Below are 20,000 nucleotides of genomic sequence, written 5' to 3'. Positions count from 1 at the left end.
GTCACGAATTGCACCAAATTTAGGCTATTAGTCATATTAGTAAAATTAGTGATATTTTAGTAAGGCAGCCGATTCCGTTGGAAACATCTTACACATATAGTTTCAACAAGCATAGTTAATAAATTGTGTTATTGATGACATTTTAACAATTAAAATTTTTAGAACACCTTCTTAATCCGCTTTATTTGTCCAAATTGCAACCCCGCTATTTTTTTCTCCAATCAGTTTGATCCCCCCTGACATACCTCCGCAAATATAGTGTGCATGAACTGTATATGCTTGAAGTTCTTACCAGGAGGCTGCATGTTGGATGAAACGTTTCCCCTTTCTGCCACTTCCCCTATGCAAAATACTCAAGGAGGCTGCACGAATCCAACCGGATGAGGTTTGCATTGGCTGACAGCCTCGCACAGCTCTGCGCGACCAATGAAACCCAAGCACAACCTCTGCGTAGAACAGCTACGATTGACGTGGAGAGGACGCGTCAAATTAATTCCAGCTAAGCCCAGACTCCCCGGGATAACTTCAATTTGCTTTTATCGGATGAAGATCACTTTTGGTGGCGGCCACCTTTATTGCATGCGTCTGAAAGACGATCGAAGAACATCGCGCGCTGCAGCTCAAAGTGGACTATTTTTCGTTGTTCCACTTCAGTGTGTGCGTTCACTGCCGCCATCTAAAGAAGGCTCGTGTGTTTACGGAACGTAAAGAGGCAAATGGGTAAGGCTGCATCTTATTTACTGTACGCTTCGCTGCTTTGAAGCTTATGGAAGCATGTCCACGCTCACCACGCCTGCGTAAAAAAATCCAAACATTGCCCACCGTGCGCTTAATATATGTACACTTTAGTCAAGTTGAGAAAGCAGCATCTATGCCAGTGCTATTTAAAATGCGCAATTATCTTTAGAAAATGACACAATGACAACAACGGTGATGTTTTTTGATCTTCAACGATCTTTGTAGAGAGTAGACATATGTTTAAGGAACGCCTTTTTTTTTCCTCAACACAAAAGTTGGAGTTGGTTTAAAATATGACCAAAAAAAAAAATCCACTCCCCGCTCTGTTAGGTTTTTGCAAGCCTACATTTTTTATGACTTGAAAACTATCTGCGTGGAAAAGATTATTCGAATTTTTTTGTTGAAGTTCATTGTGCGTGTGTGGCGCAGAGCAAACCTATGGAGAGGTGAACCAACTGGGCGGTGTGTTCGTGAATGGAAGACCCCTGCCCAACGCCATTCGTCTGAGAATAGTGGAGCTGGCCCAGCTGGGGATCAGACCCTGCGACATAAGCCGGCAGCTGCGCGTCTCGCACGGCTGCGTGAGCAAGATCCTGGCGCGGTACAACGAAACGGGCTCCATTTTACCGGGCGCAATCGGCGGCAGCAAACCTCGCGTCACGACGCCCAACGTGGTGAAAAACATCAGGGAATACAAACAGAACGACCCCGGGATCTTTGCATGGGAGATCCGAGACAGACTCTTAGCGGACGGCGTTTGCGATAAGTACAACGTGCCCTCGGTGAGCTCCATCAGTAGGATATTACGCAACAAGATTGGAAATCTGTCCCAGCCCGGCCAGTACGAAGGCGGCAAGCAAGCCTCGGCGCAGGCCGGCCTCCCTTACAACCACATTTATCCGTACTCCTACTCCAACACCATGTCTCCGGCTGCCACCAAAATGGGCTCCCCTCCTGGGGTGCCGGTGACGGCGGGACACGTGAGCATCTCCAGGGCCTGGCCCTCTGCGCACACCGTCAGCAACATCCTCGGGATCCGAGCCTTCATGGACCCCGCAGGTGAGCACAACACCGCCCGCGGTGTGACTAACTACTTTTCTTCGACACAACCTGTTCGGCGGGAGGACAATGTGTCCATTAGGCCACTTTCAATGGGCCTTTTCACGCATGACGTGTGTGCAAACACCTTCCTCACCAGCTCGATCCCCCCCTAATCCCACAACTGCTCGTTATATAGTTTTTTTTTCGCTTGGCCTGAAAAGTCAGTGAATAAAGACATATGTTACAATACATTTTAGACTGAAGCGTTAATCACGTGTGTCGTTAAAATGTATTTTTACACGATTAATCTTCGCTTCATAACAGTGAATCAGATTGCTGTATTGCGTTTTTTCCCTACCAATAATAATCATACTTATTGTAAAAAGTTTTTCGAATTTGTTTCCAGATTTATCAAATAGAATTAGGCGTCGTTGAGAGACGGCTTTGTGATGCACGTGATTTATAGAAATAGAATGCTATTTAATGGAAATGTCGCCTTTTGCGTTTTTTTTTTCTGAACAACGTAAACTTACTTTATTTATTTATTTCTTTTTTTAATCAGCCATCGCTGGAACGGAGGGGTATCCGACTAAAATGGAGGAGTGGAGCAGCGTCAATCGAACAACTTTCCCTGCGGCTCACTCAGTCAACGGCATTGACAAATCAGCCATTGATGCCGACATAAAATACGCACAGGTAACAATTTACCATAAACGACGCTTTGTTGTAATATATGAGCACATATCCAATGCTACAGTGCTATGAGAGCAGCTCAGTTCAACTCCGTTGACGTTACAGCAAACATTTTTTTTTCTCCTGCACATGCGTGCATATTCCACAGCCGTCCTCTACACTGTCCAGCTATGTCTCGGCATGTGCGTACTCCCCAACAAACCAATACGGGGTGTACAGTGGCCCAGCAGGCGGCTACGTGGCCCCGGGTCACCACCACTGGCAGCCGCAGAGCCCGGCCCTGTCTCACCCGGGCAGCGGGATGAGCATGCACGCGGGGGAGATCCACTCTCCAATGGCCTTCAAGCACCACGCCCGAGAAGGTACATTATGGTGGAGCCATACTTGAGTCTAGAAATGAACACATGTGCCACATAAACAATGTCTGCAGAAGAAATCAGCTCCATAACGACACAGTTACGTTGTAATTAGCCAACCAGAATTAGCGCATTCATCGGCCACTTTTTTTTAAAGGTACAGCTGCAGTTTTATCAAATTGTGCCGTCACAGAGATTATAATTTTCTATTTTGACTGACATCACAGAGATGTTCATTTAATGTTTATTAATATGACTGTAGCTTGCATTGGTATTGAAAGGCACTATACGGTATGAACTAGACATTACTGGGGCCTCAGTTTACTATCATATATTTATATGCTGTATATATAAACATATATGTAAGTCTACCTTTCTCACTGTATCTGTAAAAATTGATTAATAATGTCATTATTATCAGTGAATGCTATAGTACACTTTTAAATTTAAAGCAATTCATATCCTTACTTGAGCCTCTATACTTGATACATCAACATACAGAAAACTATGTAGATCAGCAAAACACGGAGTAAATATTTATATACAGTACTGTATATATATTTTTTGACTTTTTTTTATTTCAGGAGAAAGAAAACCCCCCAGTCCGCTGAGCAAGCAGCATCACCATGAAGACTTGAACAGTGTGCATGGACTCAGTCTCCCTACCTCATCATCATAACCGGGACTTTTACCAGCTCCATAATCAGATTTAACTGAACTCATTTCAACTCTAGTAAGTCTGAACCCAAACACACGGGCCTCGCTTCATGTTGTGGATGCAGTAAAGCCAAAACAGGCTTTGTGGCCTTATGAATGTAAGTTTGAATGAAAGTGTGGGTGCTCTGCAAAATACAAATATTTTGTCATTAAAAAGAAAAAAAAAGAGTTCTGCATGTCCAGTTTGTCAATGATAAAAAAAAGCTGTTTAGCATGTCTTCATTTCTGCCCTCAACTCCATTCTGCAGTAATGAAAAAATATCGACTATTTGCCAAAGCTCTATTTACAAATATATTTTTATAATTTCATTTTAATGTTAAAAATACACCCCTAAAAAAGTCATGAAATTGCCTTATGTTTTCACAGTTTATTGTAACATTAATAAACCATACAGAGAGAGTCCCAAAAATCTCAAGAAAAGAAAAAAACAGGTCATCGCTTTTGGGGCCTGAACTATTTTCTGGCCCCAGACATTAATTGTTGATGTTGGACTGTTTTCCAGCAGGTCTCCTTCTAATGACCTGCAGATTTATTTAGGCCAATAGAGCAGGGCCTAATTTGAGAGTTTCCTGGAATTATAATATTTGTTGGTTATTATATGGGTGCTTAGCTGGAGGAGCACTCAGGTGTAACCACCCCACCTTTCTCCAGAGTTGTGCACAGCCTCGGCGACTCCACTGATGTTATCTGACTTATAATGAAAGCTGCCATGATGGGAATCGAAGGGGTGATGGGCAAGTTGGCTGAAGGTGTGTCGTTGCAGCAAATACAACAAATCTACTTACCGTACATGAAGCCCCTTGAAATTCCAGAATATAACTTATAAGCTTTTCCCCCCCATAACGCCTTTCCTCTTAAACAGCTCTGCTTGCGCTGTGGTCTTCTCTGAACCTTTTAATAGACTCGCTCACCATTTATGAGGGCTTGTTATGTGATGACACAGCTACAGTTATGCTCGTTTCTATATGCCAGTGTTATTTGTGGGTGAACAGAGTCTCTTTTCATTGCATTTCAAATGTTTACAAAAAGGCTGAAAATACTTGATGGAAGGTAGTTTACATGTTTTTCTTTTTTCACCCAAAGCATTATAAGCGTGTAATGAGGAAGGTTATTATAGTAAAGAAAAACTAATGAAAAAAACCACAACTAAAATTGAACAAGCATTTTTGTTAAGAAAATAAAATATAAACGGAAACAAGTTTTTGTTAAAAAAAAAAACAAATTGAAACTAGGTCTTAAGTTTGTGGAACTTTGTAAAACTAACAATAAAATACAGCAAAATGCCCTTAGTTTTTGTCTTTGGCAATAAATATCACACATGAGCTTCCGGGGATTATTTTAAATGCCTTTATTTTGGTATAGCTATATGTCACTACTGAAGAAGGAAGCTCAAATAGTAGTTTGAAAATCGCAGTTTACCTTACTACACAATAATGAGTGACCTTTTTTTATCTTGCATTTGACACATACTCCATATTATATAAATAAACAATTCATGAATAAATAAAACAAATCCTCAAACTGATACAACTAAACTAAATTGAAGCATTAAAAAATGAAGAGAACCCCCCCACCCCCTCCATTATAAAATGAATTAAAAGTAATTGAATTAAAAAAGTAAAAATAAAATAAAAAGTACGATGAAAAATCCACACGAGGTGTTGGCCTTTTCTTCTGCAAACAAACATGGATGGTTGTGAATTAAAGGAGGACTTTGTGGTCAGGAAAGAATGTGTTTGGCCAACCCATTGCTGTCGTCATCTAGATTGTGAAATAAATCAGGCCATTACATAACGACGTTATACTGCAGAAGCGTTTGCAAAGGAGTGAAGAGCCCATCTGATCCTGTTTTTATTTATTTATTGAGTTCATACATATTACAAAATATAGAGTTGCCCTTTGGTCTGTTGGTGAATTATTGCAGGAATTATTATTAATATATATTAACCCTTTCAGGGACAGCGGTTACGACAATGGACGGCTTATCATGTTATCAGGTTGCACGGTGCACGAAAGGGTTAAAACTGTCTATACAGTTTAAAATTGCGGCAGCACAGTGAAATAGGGGTTCGCTTCCCAGGTCCTCCTGGATTGTGATGGCACATCCTCCCAATGGTTGCATAGGTTCTCTTCTTCGCATGTTCCAAAAACAGGCATAATAGGTTCGATTAAAAGTCAGAATTATGGATGTGTGAGTGTGAGTGGATATGTGTCTTTGTGGGTCCTGAAAGTGACTGGCAACCAGTCCTCTGGTTTAAAGTCAGATGGGATAAGCTCCAGATCGCCCGGGACCCCAAAGAGGACAAGAGCAGTCGCAATTAAATGGATAGATCGTCCTTCAGTGACCTCCTGATGCATGTTTGCAATTAAAAAAATAACAACACTGAAAAATAACATATTCATCGCTCTGTGTTTCTTGTTCTGTAACATTTGTGGAAATTAGATGATATAGGACTTTATATGTAGAAACAATCTGCCATATGAAGCGACTGGTCTGTGCTCATCCCAGAATGATTTTCATCGTGATTGAAATGACATAGACAGAATACTGGAATATTATTACATTACATGACAATATGTGACTCTTTATGACTATACATACCGATATCTTACAATGAGTGTGTGTGTGTCTGTGTGTGAAGTAATTATAGGACATTAAATGAACAGCACAATATTTAGAGTAGGCTATACATAATTTTAGGTCATAATATTATAATCTGTTGCCATACAGTATGACCTCTGAATTACGCGGATTTATCATTTAAAAGTATTTTCATCTGCTTATTATTTGTATGAATAGTTCTGGTCGGGTCGCTCAAGGAAATGTCCCACTGTTCCAATTTTATGGCAGGTTGTAAGATTTGGGGGTCCTCTCTATGGTGTGTTTTGTTGCCCCTGATTCCTTTCCTCCCCTTTTGGCAGCAAAGCCCCACGAGACTCACTAAGTCCAAACATTAGCACGGCCGATGAGCATGCACATGCTCCCTGACTGAAGTCGCTCATGTTTTCCCGGATACCACTTGGGGTTCAGAAAACACTCCTTCATGGTGGCGGGGTTACTTCCTGCGGGACCTATGATCATCAATCAGGGGCACTTGCGATACCCCCCACTGTGTTCTCTGTGTTGGGTGGACAGCAGGTGAGCCGTTTAGATGGATGTTTCCTAATCATTTCGAGAAAAGGAACATAGTGCCTCTGTAATATTGTGTGCACCCTCACGTTCGTGCAAAACAAATTTAACTATTAAGTAACTGTGGGCATAATATTAGGTAAATCTGCACAACCTATTGGGGTTCAATATGTAAAAATTGTATAATAATGTCTCCCTTTACAAAGATATTGCTCAGGCATTATTGGCTTACACTACTGGCTTAATTGATTTTGAAAAAAAGTATTAATTAAGCTCTTGCATTGTGGTTGTAGTTGTATTGTAGTTAGTATTGTGGTTAGCACGCCGGCCGCACAGTGCATAGGTCATGGGGTGCGGACTTCCTGTGTGGAGTTTTTGCATGTTCTTCCTGTGCCTGTGTGGGTTTTCTCCGGGTAGTCCAGTTTCCTCCCACTTTCCAAAAACGTGCATGGCAGTTTGATGGAAGACACTAAATTGTCCCTCGGTGTGAGTGTGAGGGCGCCCTGTGGTTGGCTGGTAACCAGTTCAGGGTGCTGCTACTCGAAGACAGTTGGGATAGGCTCCAACCTGCCCGCGGCCCCCGTGAGGATAACTGGATCAGATAATGGATGGGTGGATATATAGGGGGTGCACATAAAAAATGTTGGCATGTTTCTAAAATGAACACCAGAGGGTTTTTTTTTTTTGTCCAACAAAATGCATTGCTGAACTTAAAGCTTTTTTTATACACTCTTCTGTTTCATTCATGCATTTCATCAACACTTTGAGTATGAACACACTTTTAAATTAAAAAATTGAATGCATCTATTATCCATTCATCGACATTGTGCATAAAATGGTGGCCCGAACAGTCTGTAAACTAGTCCAACAAAGTGGGAAAATTAACTTTGTTCCAGGTTAGTCACTCTGCATCTGCTTAGGTCTATAAAAGCTATTTCTTTGCTGGTTTCGAAATGAAGCTGCGGGCTGAAGTAGCGCCCCCTAGTGGCCCATCGAGAATGTTCCGGGTGCTCCAGACTGGCCAATCAGGGCCTGCTCAAAGGTGTAAATGGTCATTTGTCTATTGGCACCCTACGATTGCGTGGTGACCTGGTTCCATGCAGCTCAGCCGTGTCCCCCATGAAGACAGGCGCTGTAGAAAATGAAAAGATATCTTAAAATACGAAGAAAGTAAAAGTTTGATCTCAGAACACTTTGCATTCAAAAATTGAGGTTCACTCTACTGTTTGACCAAAGGATAGACGTCTGTCATTGTAAGGGATTTTAAAACTGACCAGACACAAACTCTCCAGCCATCAAAAGATGACAGGGGTTCTCCAAAAAAGCAAGTACTGGCCTACAAATCAATCTCAAATGACCACATATCCAGTTCATATCATGTAGTTCAAACTTTTCAGGGGATAAGACTCAATGCATTTGACATGCTCTTGGACTGTTGGGTGTAGCACTGCCGCGAGCTCAAACTTCTCTTTGTACTGTTTAAAAAGCAAACCAGAGATCATCTCAGGACAGCTACAGTACATCAGGTGAGACACATCTTGGAAAAAGAGAAAGAGTTGGCCTAGCGTCACAATGTCTTACAAAGACGGCGCGTGTCCGTACATCTCTCTAACGTCTAAAGTTTCAAATGAATGGATTTACTATGGCAACAGGGCATGCAAACATTGGAACGTACAGTCGACTTTTATCAAGTGGTTGACAAGTTGACTTCTGCTCATTGCTGCCAGCTTTAAGTTGTGACCGACTGTGGGGAGCTGGAGGAACAGGTTACGTTATGTGCAAGCACACAAAACAGTGCAGTGAACACATTATCGCCTCCATTCATATCTTCTTGGACATGATCAGTAATGATGTGAGGTGACTTTGGAAGTGATCAATTACTCATTTTCCCCAATTCACTTATTTTCTATTCATGTAAATGTTTGCCATGCAATTCATAAGCTGTTTACTATCCCCCCCCCCACCCCCCCACTCCGACTGACTATGCCCAACATTTCCAAGCAGGCAGTGTTACAGCCCTGGAGTCTGCAGGATGATAAATGTGTCTTCACCATGTTCCTACTTGTACCGCCAGCTAACCACATCAACCGGATGCTTCAGTGAGCCAAAACGGGCCGAGACGCGACACGATGACATTTGACTTTCCAAATGGAAACGTGTCATTTCACATGAATTGATCTCAAAAGGTTCCGGCACAGTTTTTGGTCTTTGGTAGAGCCAACAAAATGGCCATCAAGAGAACAAGCGCATTGAACTGTTGAGCTCATTGTAAAACTAATATGTACTGTTAACACCGAAGTCTTTTTTTTTTGGACAATTTGACAATCAAACACAGACCTTGTTTGGAGCATTTTTAGCACAGACAAGAAGAACGTACGCTGACATGTTACATTATTGTTCTGCCAAAACGGCCATCTGTAACTTATTTCAAGTATTCTGAAACATATAGTGTGTTACTTCATGTGAGTGCTAGCAAAATGTCCTGTGGCTTTGCAGTCAAGGGTTGCCTTTACCTACATTCTGGCTCAAATTATTATTAGGTGATAATAACGTGATGACTCTTGTTACAAATACGCAAGTGGTAAAGCAACTATGTCTGCACTATATGAAGTAAAGTTCTGTGTGAAACATGGTTGAAATCTAGAAGTGAGTAGATAAATGTTTCTGGTACGGAAGAAGGATTAATGCAATATTGATCATTGCTCAAAATACTCTCCAAAATAGCACTTGCATTTCAAGCACTTGGGTCAATGAGTTCCATTCAGAATGTAATGAACAGGAGAATTAAATCTAAAAAAAAAATCAATCACAAACTTTTGCCAGAGTGTGGCCAGAAATAAAAAGTGATAAACTGTCTGTTATTGTTTAAAAGGCACAAATGGTTCATCATTGAAAATCAAAAATAATTTGTGGCTGTTGACATTCAGATGTCAAACATATAAAAATCACAATAAAATAATATAAGGCCTCGTGAATGAAATGAATGAATTGTCTACTTTCCCACAAACGAGATTTCAATCTAGCCCAATAAGAATTTTTGAAGCTTCATAATCAACCGTAAGGATGCTTGCAAAACCTGTTTTTGGTCTTGTTCAATACTTCATGTACTCAGTGGGATCAGCGGTGAGTTGTACCACTATGTCGTGAGTCGAAGAGATAATGCAACAAAAGGTAAAAGGTAAACAACAGTGGAGGTCATTAATCAAGCTTTCCACTGTGCCCTGCTGCCGCCACACCTTAGCTGGTTGTGACAACAGTACCAGACGGAGCAGCCAGCCCACATCAACTCTCATATTTTAAGGTACGTTGGACAAGCTCAAGTCTAAATAAACACTAACTTACATGACCTATTGACTTTAGAAACATCCGGGATGCAGTAAAACATGTATAAAACTGTCTGACTGTCCCCACATTGACAGTATAATCGGAGTCGAACAGCCAATATTTTTGTTTTCCTTCTTCATGAGCAGCCAGGATCTGCAAGCCAGAGAGCAAGAAAAAAAAAAAAAAGGCCACGCTTTGAAGATGACAGTGTGCGGCCAGTTGTGGAGAAACACGCATGCCGCTCCTATTGGGGCTTTTCACTCAGACGCGCTTTCCCATCTCAGCGCTCACACACAGCATTGACCCAAAGGCTGGCTGCTAATTTGGCATGGCGAAAACATGACTTGAAAGTGAATGCAGGGTCTGATACAGCCACCGCACTGGAAGGGAGCACAGCTGCACTCATGACATCACGACGACATGAAAATACTTGACAGTTTAACACTGAAAGACGAACACTCTCCCGAGGGAACCATTTCAAAATACGCCTTGAAGGAAGCCCATTTGTTCGAAACAGCCATCATGTATGATGTCATGAGGTGTCACTAGACTTAAGATCAGTGAGCAGCAAAACATCACCGGCGTACTTTGCATTTGCTTTTTTTCTTTCTTGTGTGCGTTTTTTTTTTTTTTTTTGTGATGCTAACAAGTGCCAGTCAAAGAGGAAAAAAAAACGTCACGATATAAACTAAAGTGAGTTCATGGTTTACTCTATATTATAGAATGGACGCCCACTTTTAATGACTGATAGGGAATAGCCAAAATAGAAAAAATGAATAATCCATGGCATTTTAATTGCTTCACAAAATCACCCCGCAAAGTTTTTTAATAACCAGGGGTACACCACCTATAAGCATTTTCCCGCTCTCCCCAACTAATAATAATTACGTATTAAAAAAAATATTGTCTATCTATTTGTATGTGTCCACTTTTAAAGGTTTTTTGTATGTTATGTACATGCAGTATTTTGACAATGAAACCGATTTTTTTCATTTGTTTTTCTTTGTTTGAAGCAGAACCTCACTCTCATTTGTCACCATCACTTGATTAGTTAAAGGTGAGTACAAAATGTATATATATTTTTTTGTTTTATTTTAACATGGGTTCACTTCCACTCGCTTTAGCTACGGGAGCTGATTGTAAATCAAACATCTTGGAACAGACTGAGTTGCAACAAAAGCTAATTAGACATGCCATTGATGCGCATGGGGAAAAAAAAGTTTAACATGTCTGTATTTAAGGTAGAAAAATGTCTGTGATTCATAAAAGCAGAGGCATCGAGTTTGAGTGTCAAATGTTCACTCATTTTCACTCTACAGTAAGATAAGATATGCCCATTTGGAATTTAGGAACATGTAAAATGTCAATACCACTGATACAATATACATTTTATAATAGTGAGATCTTAAAGCATTTTATGCACGTTTGTGAGTCTGAGGCGTTTGCAAATGTGAGGCGATATGGGAAATGGCAAATGAGCTTCACCCACTGACAGCATCAGTAGCTCACACAGACAAAAGGTGAGTGTCAAGATGAAAGAGGAAGTGCTTTTCTGGTCTTCCTGCTCTGAGTGGCTTAATAATGAGGAGGATGTATCCATATCCATGACTAAGTTAACAAGGTTTCAGCTTCTTCATAAGTGAAACCCAATGTCATCTGCCTGACACATGCATGCAGGAGAAAACAAATAAGCACACTTAGGGTTTCCGTTTCACCCAGGGTGACTTTTGGGCAATCCCAAATTGGTCATTAAAAGCAAAAACCCGCATAAAGATGTACCAGCGTGCCAATTTATATTTTGTTACAATAACAAACCACACATCATCAGACTAAATCTAGGTTTTCTAATCTCAGGTGGGAATATTAGCAATTTAATGTTAGAGCTATTGGATGGAAGGTTTAAACATGTTTTGTTGTTTTTTTTGTATCCTTTGCTTGTTTGAAATTCATTCGAAACAAAAGAAAAACAAAGACATGCATAATATAATAATAATTGTTATTATTATCATAATAAAAATAATACATATAGCCCTGTGATTGGCTGGCAACCGGTTCAGGGTGTCCCCCGCCTACTGCATGAAGACGGCTGGGATAGGCTCCAGCACCCCCCGCAACCCTTGTGAGGATAAACGGATTGGAAAATGAATGAATGAATGAAAAATACATATACATTGATTGTTCATTGATCATGGCCTATCATAGCAATCCTGAATCACAAAGCAGATATGTCGCAGAGTTGCGAATAAGGTTTAACTTCACAGCAATCTGATTGGTTGCTTCGTGGGCCCCTTCGTCACAGAATTGCTGTATCATTACTTTTCAGTTCATCACATTTTTCCGCTGTAAATGTTTTGAGAGAATCAATATTTGGATTTAGTTATGCAGCACACCCACCCCAGGCAAACTTTAATAGAATACTCAGCATTTATAGTCACGGTCAGCTGACAATGCTAATTAGGAATAAAAAGGTTATATAACTTATTTTTGATTGACTTCTGCTCCTCCATTTCTGCATTTGAATTTCATATTCGGAGCAGCAAAACGGTTTGTCTACTTTCATCCTTGAATTGCATGTCACAGGAATCTAATTTGTCAATTGGGTGTTGATAGGGAGCTTTAAGGGAGCTGAAGGAAGTCCCCCTGTCGCATCATTGCAGGTGTTTGCCTTCTTGACCGACCCCTTGGACAAGAGGTTTCTCATTACACACTGGTGAGTAGGAGGACCTTTAAGCCTTGTGCATTCCTACAATGTTCAGAGTGTGTAATTTTGGAGACTACATTTAGGGAGGGTGGGGGGGGGGGGATCAGTTTTTATTCAAAGCAGACCTGACCCAAACACAGATTCACCACACTGTGGTCACACTTTAGGCCAACTCGTTATTTTGCCTTTTTCATGTTTAAACTGCAGCAAATCTCTTACTCCTCTGAACATGGCTTAAAAAAAAAAAAAAAGAGAGAGAAACAGGCGGCTGTTGATTTGTTCCATCCTTGTGGGAGGTTTGTGATCATGATAATGTGTGCAGTGACAGTGCAACAGCTGATCAGTGACGTTAAGGCACAACTCTTGCTTGATTCTCATTCCTGGGGTCAACACGAGTTGATGTTGTTTGCCTCCAACTTTGCCGTAATTCCTTTTTAAGTACCCGATGGCCCCCGCAAAAGGGAATCCTTCAGATCAAACCGAGATGAAGATTTGAAGTTAGATTTCAACATTTGAGTTAATCCATCAACAATGCCAGAGCACTGAATAAAGGCCCGGGTCAATGAGTGTGTTTGCGCTGTCCCGAAGTAAATATTAGTTTGTCCAGATAATGCTGCAGGCTGCTGAAGGTTTCCACAATGCTTAGGTGACACAGGTCTTGCTTTTTCAACCAGAAGAATTGATGCTTCCTCTTTCTTCTTCTTTAAAAGCTTCAACATCAGTAGCCATCGCGAGTGGCTGAAAGTTTGAGTTGCTGGTCCGTTGTGCAGAGCCACAGGAAGATGAATGGCAGGGGAACTCCTAAGCAGCAAATATCGCAAACAATGAAAATACAAAACTGCCTCAGAGATTTGAGGTTCGGGGTTCAAATTTTGCCTTTCTCCCACATTCCAAAAACATGTGAAGGTTAAGTTTCATTGAAGATTCAAAATCATCCAGAGGTGTGAATGTGAGCGTGAATAGACTTGTCTGTTGCTGGGTGCCAATTCACTGGCTGTGTCCTCCGAAGGCCACGTTTTTGTTCAGTTCGACCGGACGTGGTTTTCAAATTCAAGAAAGACAATTCGCAGGCTGCGTCCTCCGACACATTCAATGTCTCCTCCTCATCTAGCCTCCATAAAGCTTTGGCGAATTTGGACAGGCTTCATGTGAGTTTGGACACCACGTGAAGTCTAGTCGCATTGGAAGTGACGTCCCGTGACTGAAAATGAGACCTTCGGAGGACCCAGCCTGTGAATTTGGACACAACCCTTGTTTGTGTTTGTGTTTTTATTTATTTGTTCTGAAATCTGTTTTCAGCTTGCTCTCAGAAATGTAGTGCGACACAATTTCACTTTTTATTTTGCTGAATCCGCAAGATTAGTATCATACAGTATGGGCTCTATTTTCATGCCCAGTGCACAGTGAGCTGTCAAACTCTGCCTGTATGTCGGCTAGATAAAAGTTGAGGTAATTTTGCAGTTATTAACAGGCGTTTTGTGCAATTAAGCGTGTGAACTCAGCTGACTTGATTCGTTGCAAATCAAAGCACGTCTTTAAAATAGGCACATGAGAGGCGCAGTCCTTGACATGGCAAATAAAAATACGAAAAACTACGAGTAATACTACTACTACTAATAATAATGATGCATTCAATGAATTAAATTCTACAGTGACTGAATGTTTAATACATGCCCGTATTTATAAATGAACTACCACGACATCACCACACAGATATGTGGAGCGCAGAATCTGTCTGCCTGTCTGCTCAGATCGAAATCACCTAAATCGTGTTATACTACCAAATTAGGCAGGTTGCAGCAGGTGTAGTAATGCTTAGTCACCAACTTGTCAGGTGCGCCGGACTCACTTCCAAGGAACTGCCCTAAGTACCCGAGAACGCTCAAAATGGCGCAGAGCAGTCTGCCTGACTGCAAAATAAGCAAAACGAGTCTGGCACTGACACGAAAATCAAGATGCGTCAGTTGTCACGCTTGAGAGTAGACAAATATCGCAATATGCAAGTCACGCTGTCTTTGCTGTTTCCTGGGCAACAAAGAATCCATTATGAGGAAAAAGAAGAAGCAACAGGAACAGAAGTAAAAAGTCCACTCCCTTGACTTCGTGTCCCCATTCTTTGCTGCTTGTCCTCATTCAGATTGTGGATGAGATGTCGCCTTTTCCAGCTAACTTTGGGCTGAACCCGTCAATGGCAAGGCGCATAGCGACAACCATTCACACTCAACTTCACGAACATAGACAATATAGTCTAGTTCTAGCAAGCCCGTGTACCAAGAGAAAACATATGCAAACATGCGGAACATGCAGTTTCCTCACAGGCCCGAGATTCAAGATCAATATTTAAAATTACTGTATTTTTACCGTGCCAGGTGACAGCCATCATTTGTCATCCTAGCTGGTGGCAGGAGAGGGTGCGTTGTTTATGAGACTCATCCCCTATTGGCGCTCGTGCTGGACCGAAACAGACCCGCAGGTCAGGGAAGGCATCGATTGAATCAGACTTTAGACGTTTCAAAACATTTGCCTTGTGTGATGCAAATTTAAATCAGTTTATTCGGGTGTTAAGCAATATCGAAGCAATTACTCTGCGTGGAAAGGGAGCCCTCTGCTGCTGAGTCCTGCCACCACGGAGACATGCTCACTTCCTGGTATCAGATTAGGCGTGCGCATACGGACATTTTAATGAAGGTATAGTCATAACAGGTAGGAGCAAAACCGAAGTGACTCAAGGCCACGGCTTATTCAAGCATACAAGTGACCAACCAACAGAGATGCAACAAACGTACGGTGACAGACGAAGACTTAGACACCTGAAAGCTGCCAATCAGCTTTCATATTAAATGAAATATGAGGTGACATTCACAGAGATAATCGCTGGCCCACGCTACACTTAGTTCCAAAGGTAGTTGGACGTGTCTAATTCCTGCAGGGTTGCCTTGATCTCCTGTTAAATGCCGCGGTATTTAGTTTTGTGTGAAGGAACTTGTTTCTGTATTCGCGCGTGCATGCTAAAATATGCGACACACCAGCCCTGCATTTTCCAGGGAAAAGCCAAAAACGATGCCCGCGGATATTGTTTGAAGTCTCTTTAATTGCGTAGATTGATGTCAACCTGGCCTGCCTGAGATGCAACCAAGTGATTTGCCCTCGAAAACCTTTCTCTCACCTCAGCCCCGTGCGATAAGCATCTTTAATGAATAGCTGTGTGCTTCAAGGAGCGCCGGTTGATAGTGATCACTTCAGGACCGGTTGGATTCAGCTCTCAATAACAATCAGGGAATTCCATCTTAACCATCTGGATGTCCTCCACAATGCCACACACTCAGAGATCGCGCTTGCAATGGACCTACAACATAATAAAACTTGGCACTGATGAGGCATTCTGGCCTGACTCAACAACTCCAGCTTGAACAATCCCCCACCCCCCGCCCAACCCACCTCTATACCCCCCGTTGACCTCGGGATCTATTTGTCGATACGAACGCTGACTCTTTGTTGGCGTGTTCTGATCTCAGGCTGAGATAGCGCACGGCTAAGCGGCATAAAAAGCGGAGCACCTAAGGCACAAGCACAGCTCACTATCGGTGAGTCTGAAAAGCCAAAATTAAGCCATTTGCCCCAATCTCCAAGGAGGGTCTTTATCGTCCGCCCGATCCACAATAGAATGTGCATAGTTTGTGAAATACTATGTTGATACTGCAAATGAGCTTTAATAGCTGTTGATGTCTAATTGCGCTTCATACTGTTGGTTTGTGGGCTTTGATAAGCCGTCGCAGATACTTTTTTTTTTTTTAAGCAGGACAACTGAAACAAAAAACAAAAGTCAAAGCATCAGTTCAGCGGGCGACTGCTTTCACACATGGTTGATATTTTGAGAGACTTGGCAACGGGATTGCTCATCCTGTCACGTCAGAGTGATTAGATGTAAGTAACACAAGGTCGGACTTTCTTGCTCCCCCGGGGAAGACAAGGCTGTAATTAGTCTTGTCTCACTGCTCAGACAAGCTGTCAAACATGAATATTATGTTTTTAGCACCCAGGCCTCTCTTTGCTAATGCATAAACCAACCTAACATTAAAAAAAAAAAAAAAAAAAAAAAAAAAATGAACGTAATGACATGAGACAAAGTGAGTTATTGCTGTCATCTCGTCAGACATTGTCAGCGCGACAATCAATCTTGTTAGCGCACGTCCTTTTGATTGAAATGAAAAGATGTCTTTCTGTCTGCCTTGGAAAACAAAATACCACAACCTCTAATGTACCGGTACTTCAAGCAGCATTAGTCCGGGTGTGACCCAAATTAGGATAAATAAATACATTCACTGTAAAATACAATTCGCCACTTCACCCGCAAATGGCTGAAAACTGTAACAAGAGGCCTAATAAGTAATTCAGTTTCTTGTTCAGCTGTAATTTACGTTTTATATTTCACTTTTTCTTCTTTTTCCGGGAAGAAAATACAGACATCTAAGAGAGAAAAAAAAATTTAAATAGTAAAAAAACGAATATATATATATATATATATATATATGTATATATATATATATATATATATATATAAAACTAAAAATCAGATTTGAACATTGCACAACAAAATCCAAATATGCATGCAGAAAGGGGTGTCATGTTCACACGTATTGAACATGTGAATCTTTGCGAAACCGGTTATTAACTCTGTCGTACATCCACAAAAATGCGTTTTTCATTTCGTTTACCTTGGACACGGAATTAATCAGATACTGTCTTTATGTTTCGAAATATGTCACTTATATTGGAATACCACGGATTTATTTTCCTCTGGGTTGCTCCCTGTATTTTTGAAGTCTAATTTACGTTTAAACTGCTTTACAAAATACAGTGAAACTTTCAAGGTAAAACACAATTTGTTCTGGTGTGTTAGTTTGCCCTCCCATTTGTTTGCATTTATTTATTTATTCCCCCTCCCCCCCATAGAAAATAGAACTGGAACTTCAAAACAGAATTTCACAGATACAGTACAATTAATCTTGACTGTGCATTTCATGTTCTCTACGTATTTGTATTTTCCTTTCTTTCATTTTGTTTTACAGCTGTAAAACAAATCCTACTTGGATTAATAAAGGTTAAATAGATAATCAGCTCCTGGGTCATTTGACTCAATAAATATTTGCACATTGTTTAAAGTCATAGAAACATAAAAATAAGTTGGCCACTTATATTTGTAAAATGAAAAAACAATGAAGCAGTCTTCAATTTAAAGCGTATAAATGACAACAGCATAATGGAATTTGAATTTGAAAATCATGAAACATGTTAACAACCAGTTCAGTGTGTCCTCCACCTACTGCCCAAAGACAGCTGGGATGGGTTCCAGCACGCCCCGCGACCCTCGTGAGGATAAGCGGATCAGAAATTGGATGGATGGATGAAAACATTGAAACACCACTAACTTGATAACAGTTCACAATGGGGGTGATGATGCTGCAGGAATCTTAATGCAGCATCTGGGCATGAGTTTTAGCCTGTTTGACTTTTTGTCCCCTTCAGTAAATGGTTGAAAGTGCAACGGGACTGTTGCTCTCTCCTTGCCTGCAGGCAAGGGCATTAAGTAACATAAATGCTCTTTTTTTTTATTTTTTATTTTTTACTTTACTTGAATGGCGGTGTCTCGTGCTTCTACCTCAAGGCCAAGGCTCAAGCTTTCGACAAACTCATACGTTGCTCTTGTCTTGGATGATGTTGCTCTCCAAGACGATGTTGTTCTTCATACAGTCAATCCTCCCGATGTTCTTATTTACGGCAAATGTTAGCTTCTTGGGTCTTCCTTTTCGCCATTTTGTTGTGTTTTTGTTCAAGTCATGATTGGAGGCTACTGAGGTGTTAATTTTGGAGATTTCAATTTTCTTGGAGTACCATAACTTGATGAAGTATCATACTAGGACACTTTGTGCAAAACCCGAGACACATTTCCCAAAATGTTTGTGTGACAAACTAAATGTTTGTACTTGCACTGTACATGACTCATTACACACAAAATTCGCTAGGGACACTGACACATTTCAATAATCGGGTCTAATTTGATTCCGATGTTCCTATCAAAGTCAGCAAAGGCCCAATGATCAGATGATTTTCTTTTTTTTAATCATCCCGATTATTGACCGATTATCCTTTGGGGTGGAGTGTGTTGGGATATGTTAACGTTGACAACCTGCCCCCCCACCCTTCCAATTCTGTTCAGATACAGTAACTGCCAGAGCTGGCAATTATAAATGTTAATCATATCGGACACCCATCATTGTGCTGTGCAAGACAGAAAATTAAGAAGTGACCCAAAGTTATACGTGAGGTCTTTCATATTTGACAATTCAGTTAAAATGTTTAAAATCTGTTTGCATGTATCCATCTTGAAGTAGCTCATACAAGGGGGTCCCAGGTATGGCAAAAAAAACCCAACAAACATCCAGTATTCAAATTTTTTTTCCAAGACAATAATAGAATCAGTTTTTATCTCATTATGAAATCAATGACTTCTTTTTAGTACAAAGCATGGAACATTTGTTTGAATTTTGTTTGAATTTTAAACAAACAAAACGTTTTTGGTTTTGGCCATTTCAGTATTATAATGAAAAATCCTTCTGTTTGTTCCACGTCATATGAGGTTTCTCATATGCCCATTTAAGAGGGGCTTATCCAAATAAAGAAGAGGCAAAGCCAGAGATGAGATGCTGCTGAGAGAAAAGCTTTACCAGTTGTGACAGGTGCTGACCTGCCTTCCCCAAGTAACGTCTTTTCACTGAACACTTTAGTTGAGCTGTTTTCTTCAATGTTAAAAAAAAAACAAAAAAAACTCTTTTCCGATCTGGAAGTTCAATACTGTATTTGAAATATAGTCAGCAGATTTAAAAAGTTGGCTGCAAAAAATGTGGAAAAGATCAATGAGCGTATCAGTCATTGGGGATGAAACACTGAGACCAGAGATAGGCTAAGCAAACACATTCCCATCCGACAAAAAAAAACAAAAAAAACAAAAAATGTCCACTGGCACATCAGTCATTGGGGATGAAACACTGAGACCAGAGATAGGCTAAGCAAACACATTCCCATCCGCTAGTGAAAATGGATACACTGTTGACCTGTCCACTGGCACAAAAGCCATTCCCAAAGCTCAGGTGGGTTACCTTCCTCTTGCCTGAATCACTTAGCTAAATATTGTGAGTGTCCTTCTTTTAGATCTTGCAATCTTTCTGTTTCGTCTCAGAGTGGAAGGATGAGAAGATCAACACTCCTGACAGGTGTGTGTGTGTGTGTGTGTGTGTGTGT

The 20,000-nt window shown here is 40.9% G+C and overlaps 1 protein-coding gene and 1 long non-coding RNA gene across 2 annotated transcripts; both read left to right on the top strand.

The window, feature by feature from the left end:
* The first annotated feature begins 491 nt into the window (after nucleotides 1-491).
* On the top strand, nucleotides 492-3,706 carry pax1a (paired box 1a). Its single transcript, XM_019869860.1, has 5 exons — nucleotides 492-720; nucleotides 1,168-1,797; nucleotides 2,342-2,475; nucleotides 2,621-2,834; nucleotides 3,413-3,706. Exons 1-5 carry the CDS (start codon nucleotides 717-719, stop codon nucleotides 3,505-3,507), a joined length of 1,077 nt encoding a protein of 358 aa, XP_019725419.1. The 5' UTR covers nucleotides 492-716; the 3' UTR covers nucleotides 3,508-3,706.
* Nucleotides 3,707-9,827: 6,121 nt separating this feature from the next.
* On the top strand, nucleotides 9,828-11,580 carry LOC109515773 (uncharacterized). Its single transcript, XR_002168251.1, has 3 exons — nucleotides 9,828-9,977; nucleotides 11,017-11,057; nucleotides 11,125-11,580. It is a non-coding gene; the product is annotated as an uncharacterized LOC109515773 (long non-coding RNA).
* The last annotated feature ends 8,420 nt before the right edge of the window (nucleotides 11,581-20,000 follow it).

Source organism: Hippocampus comes, unplaced genomic scaffold (genome assembly GCF_001891065.2).
Source record: "Hippocampus comes isolate QL1 unplaced genomic scaffold, H_comes_QL1_v1.1 scaffold266, whole genome shotgun sequence".
Taxonomy (NCBI): domain Eukaryota; kingdom Metazoa; phylum Chordata; class Actinopteri; order Syngnathiformes; family Syngnathidae; genus Hippocampus; species Hippocampus comes.
The sequence above is the reverse complement of the archived record's forward strand: the minus strand, read 5'-3'. Positions and strand labels throughout refer to the sequence as shown.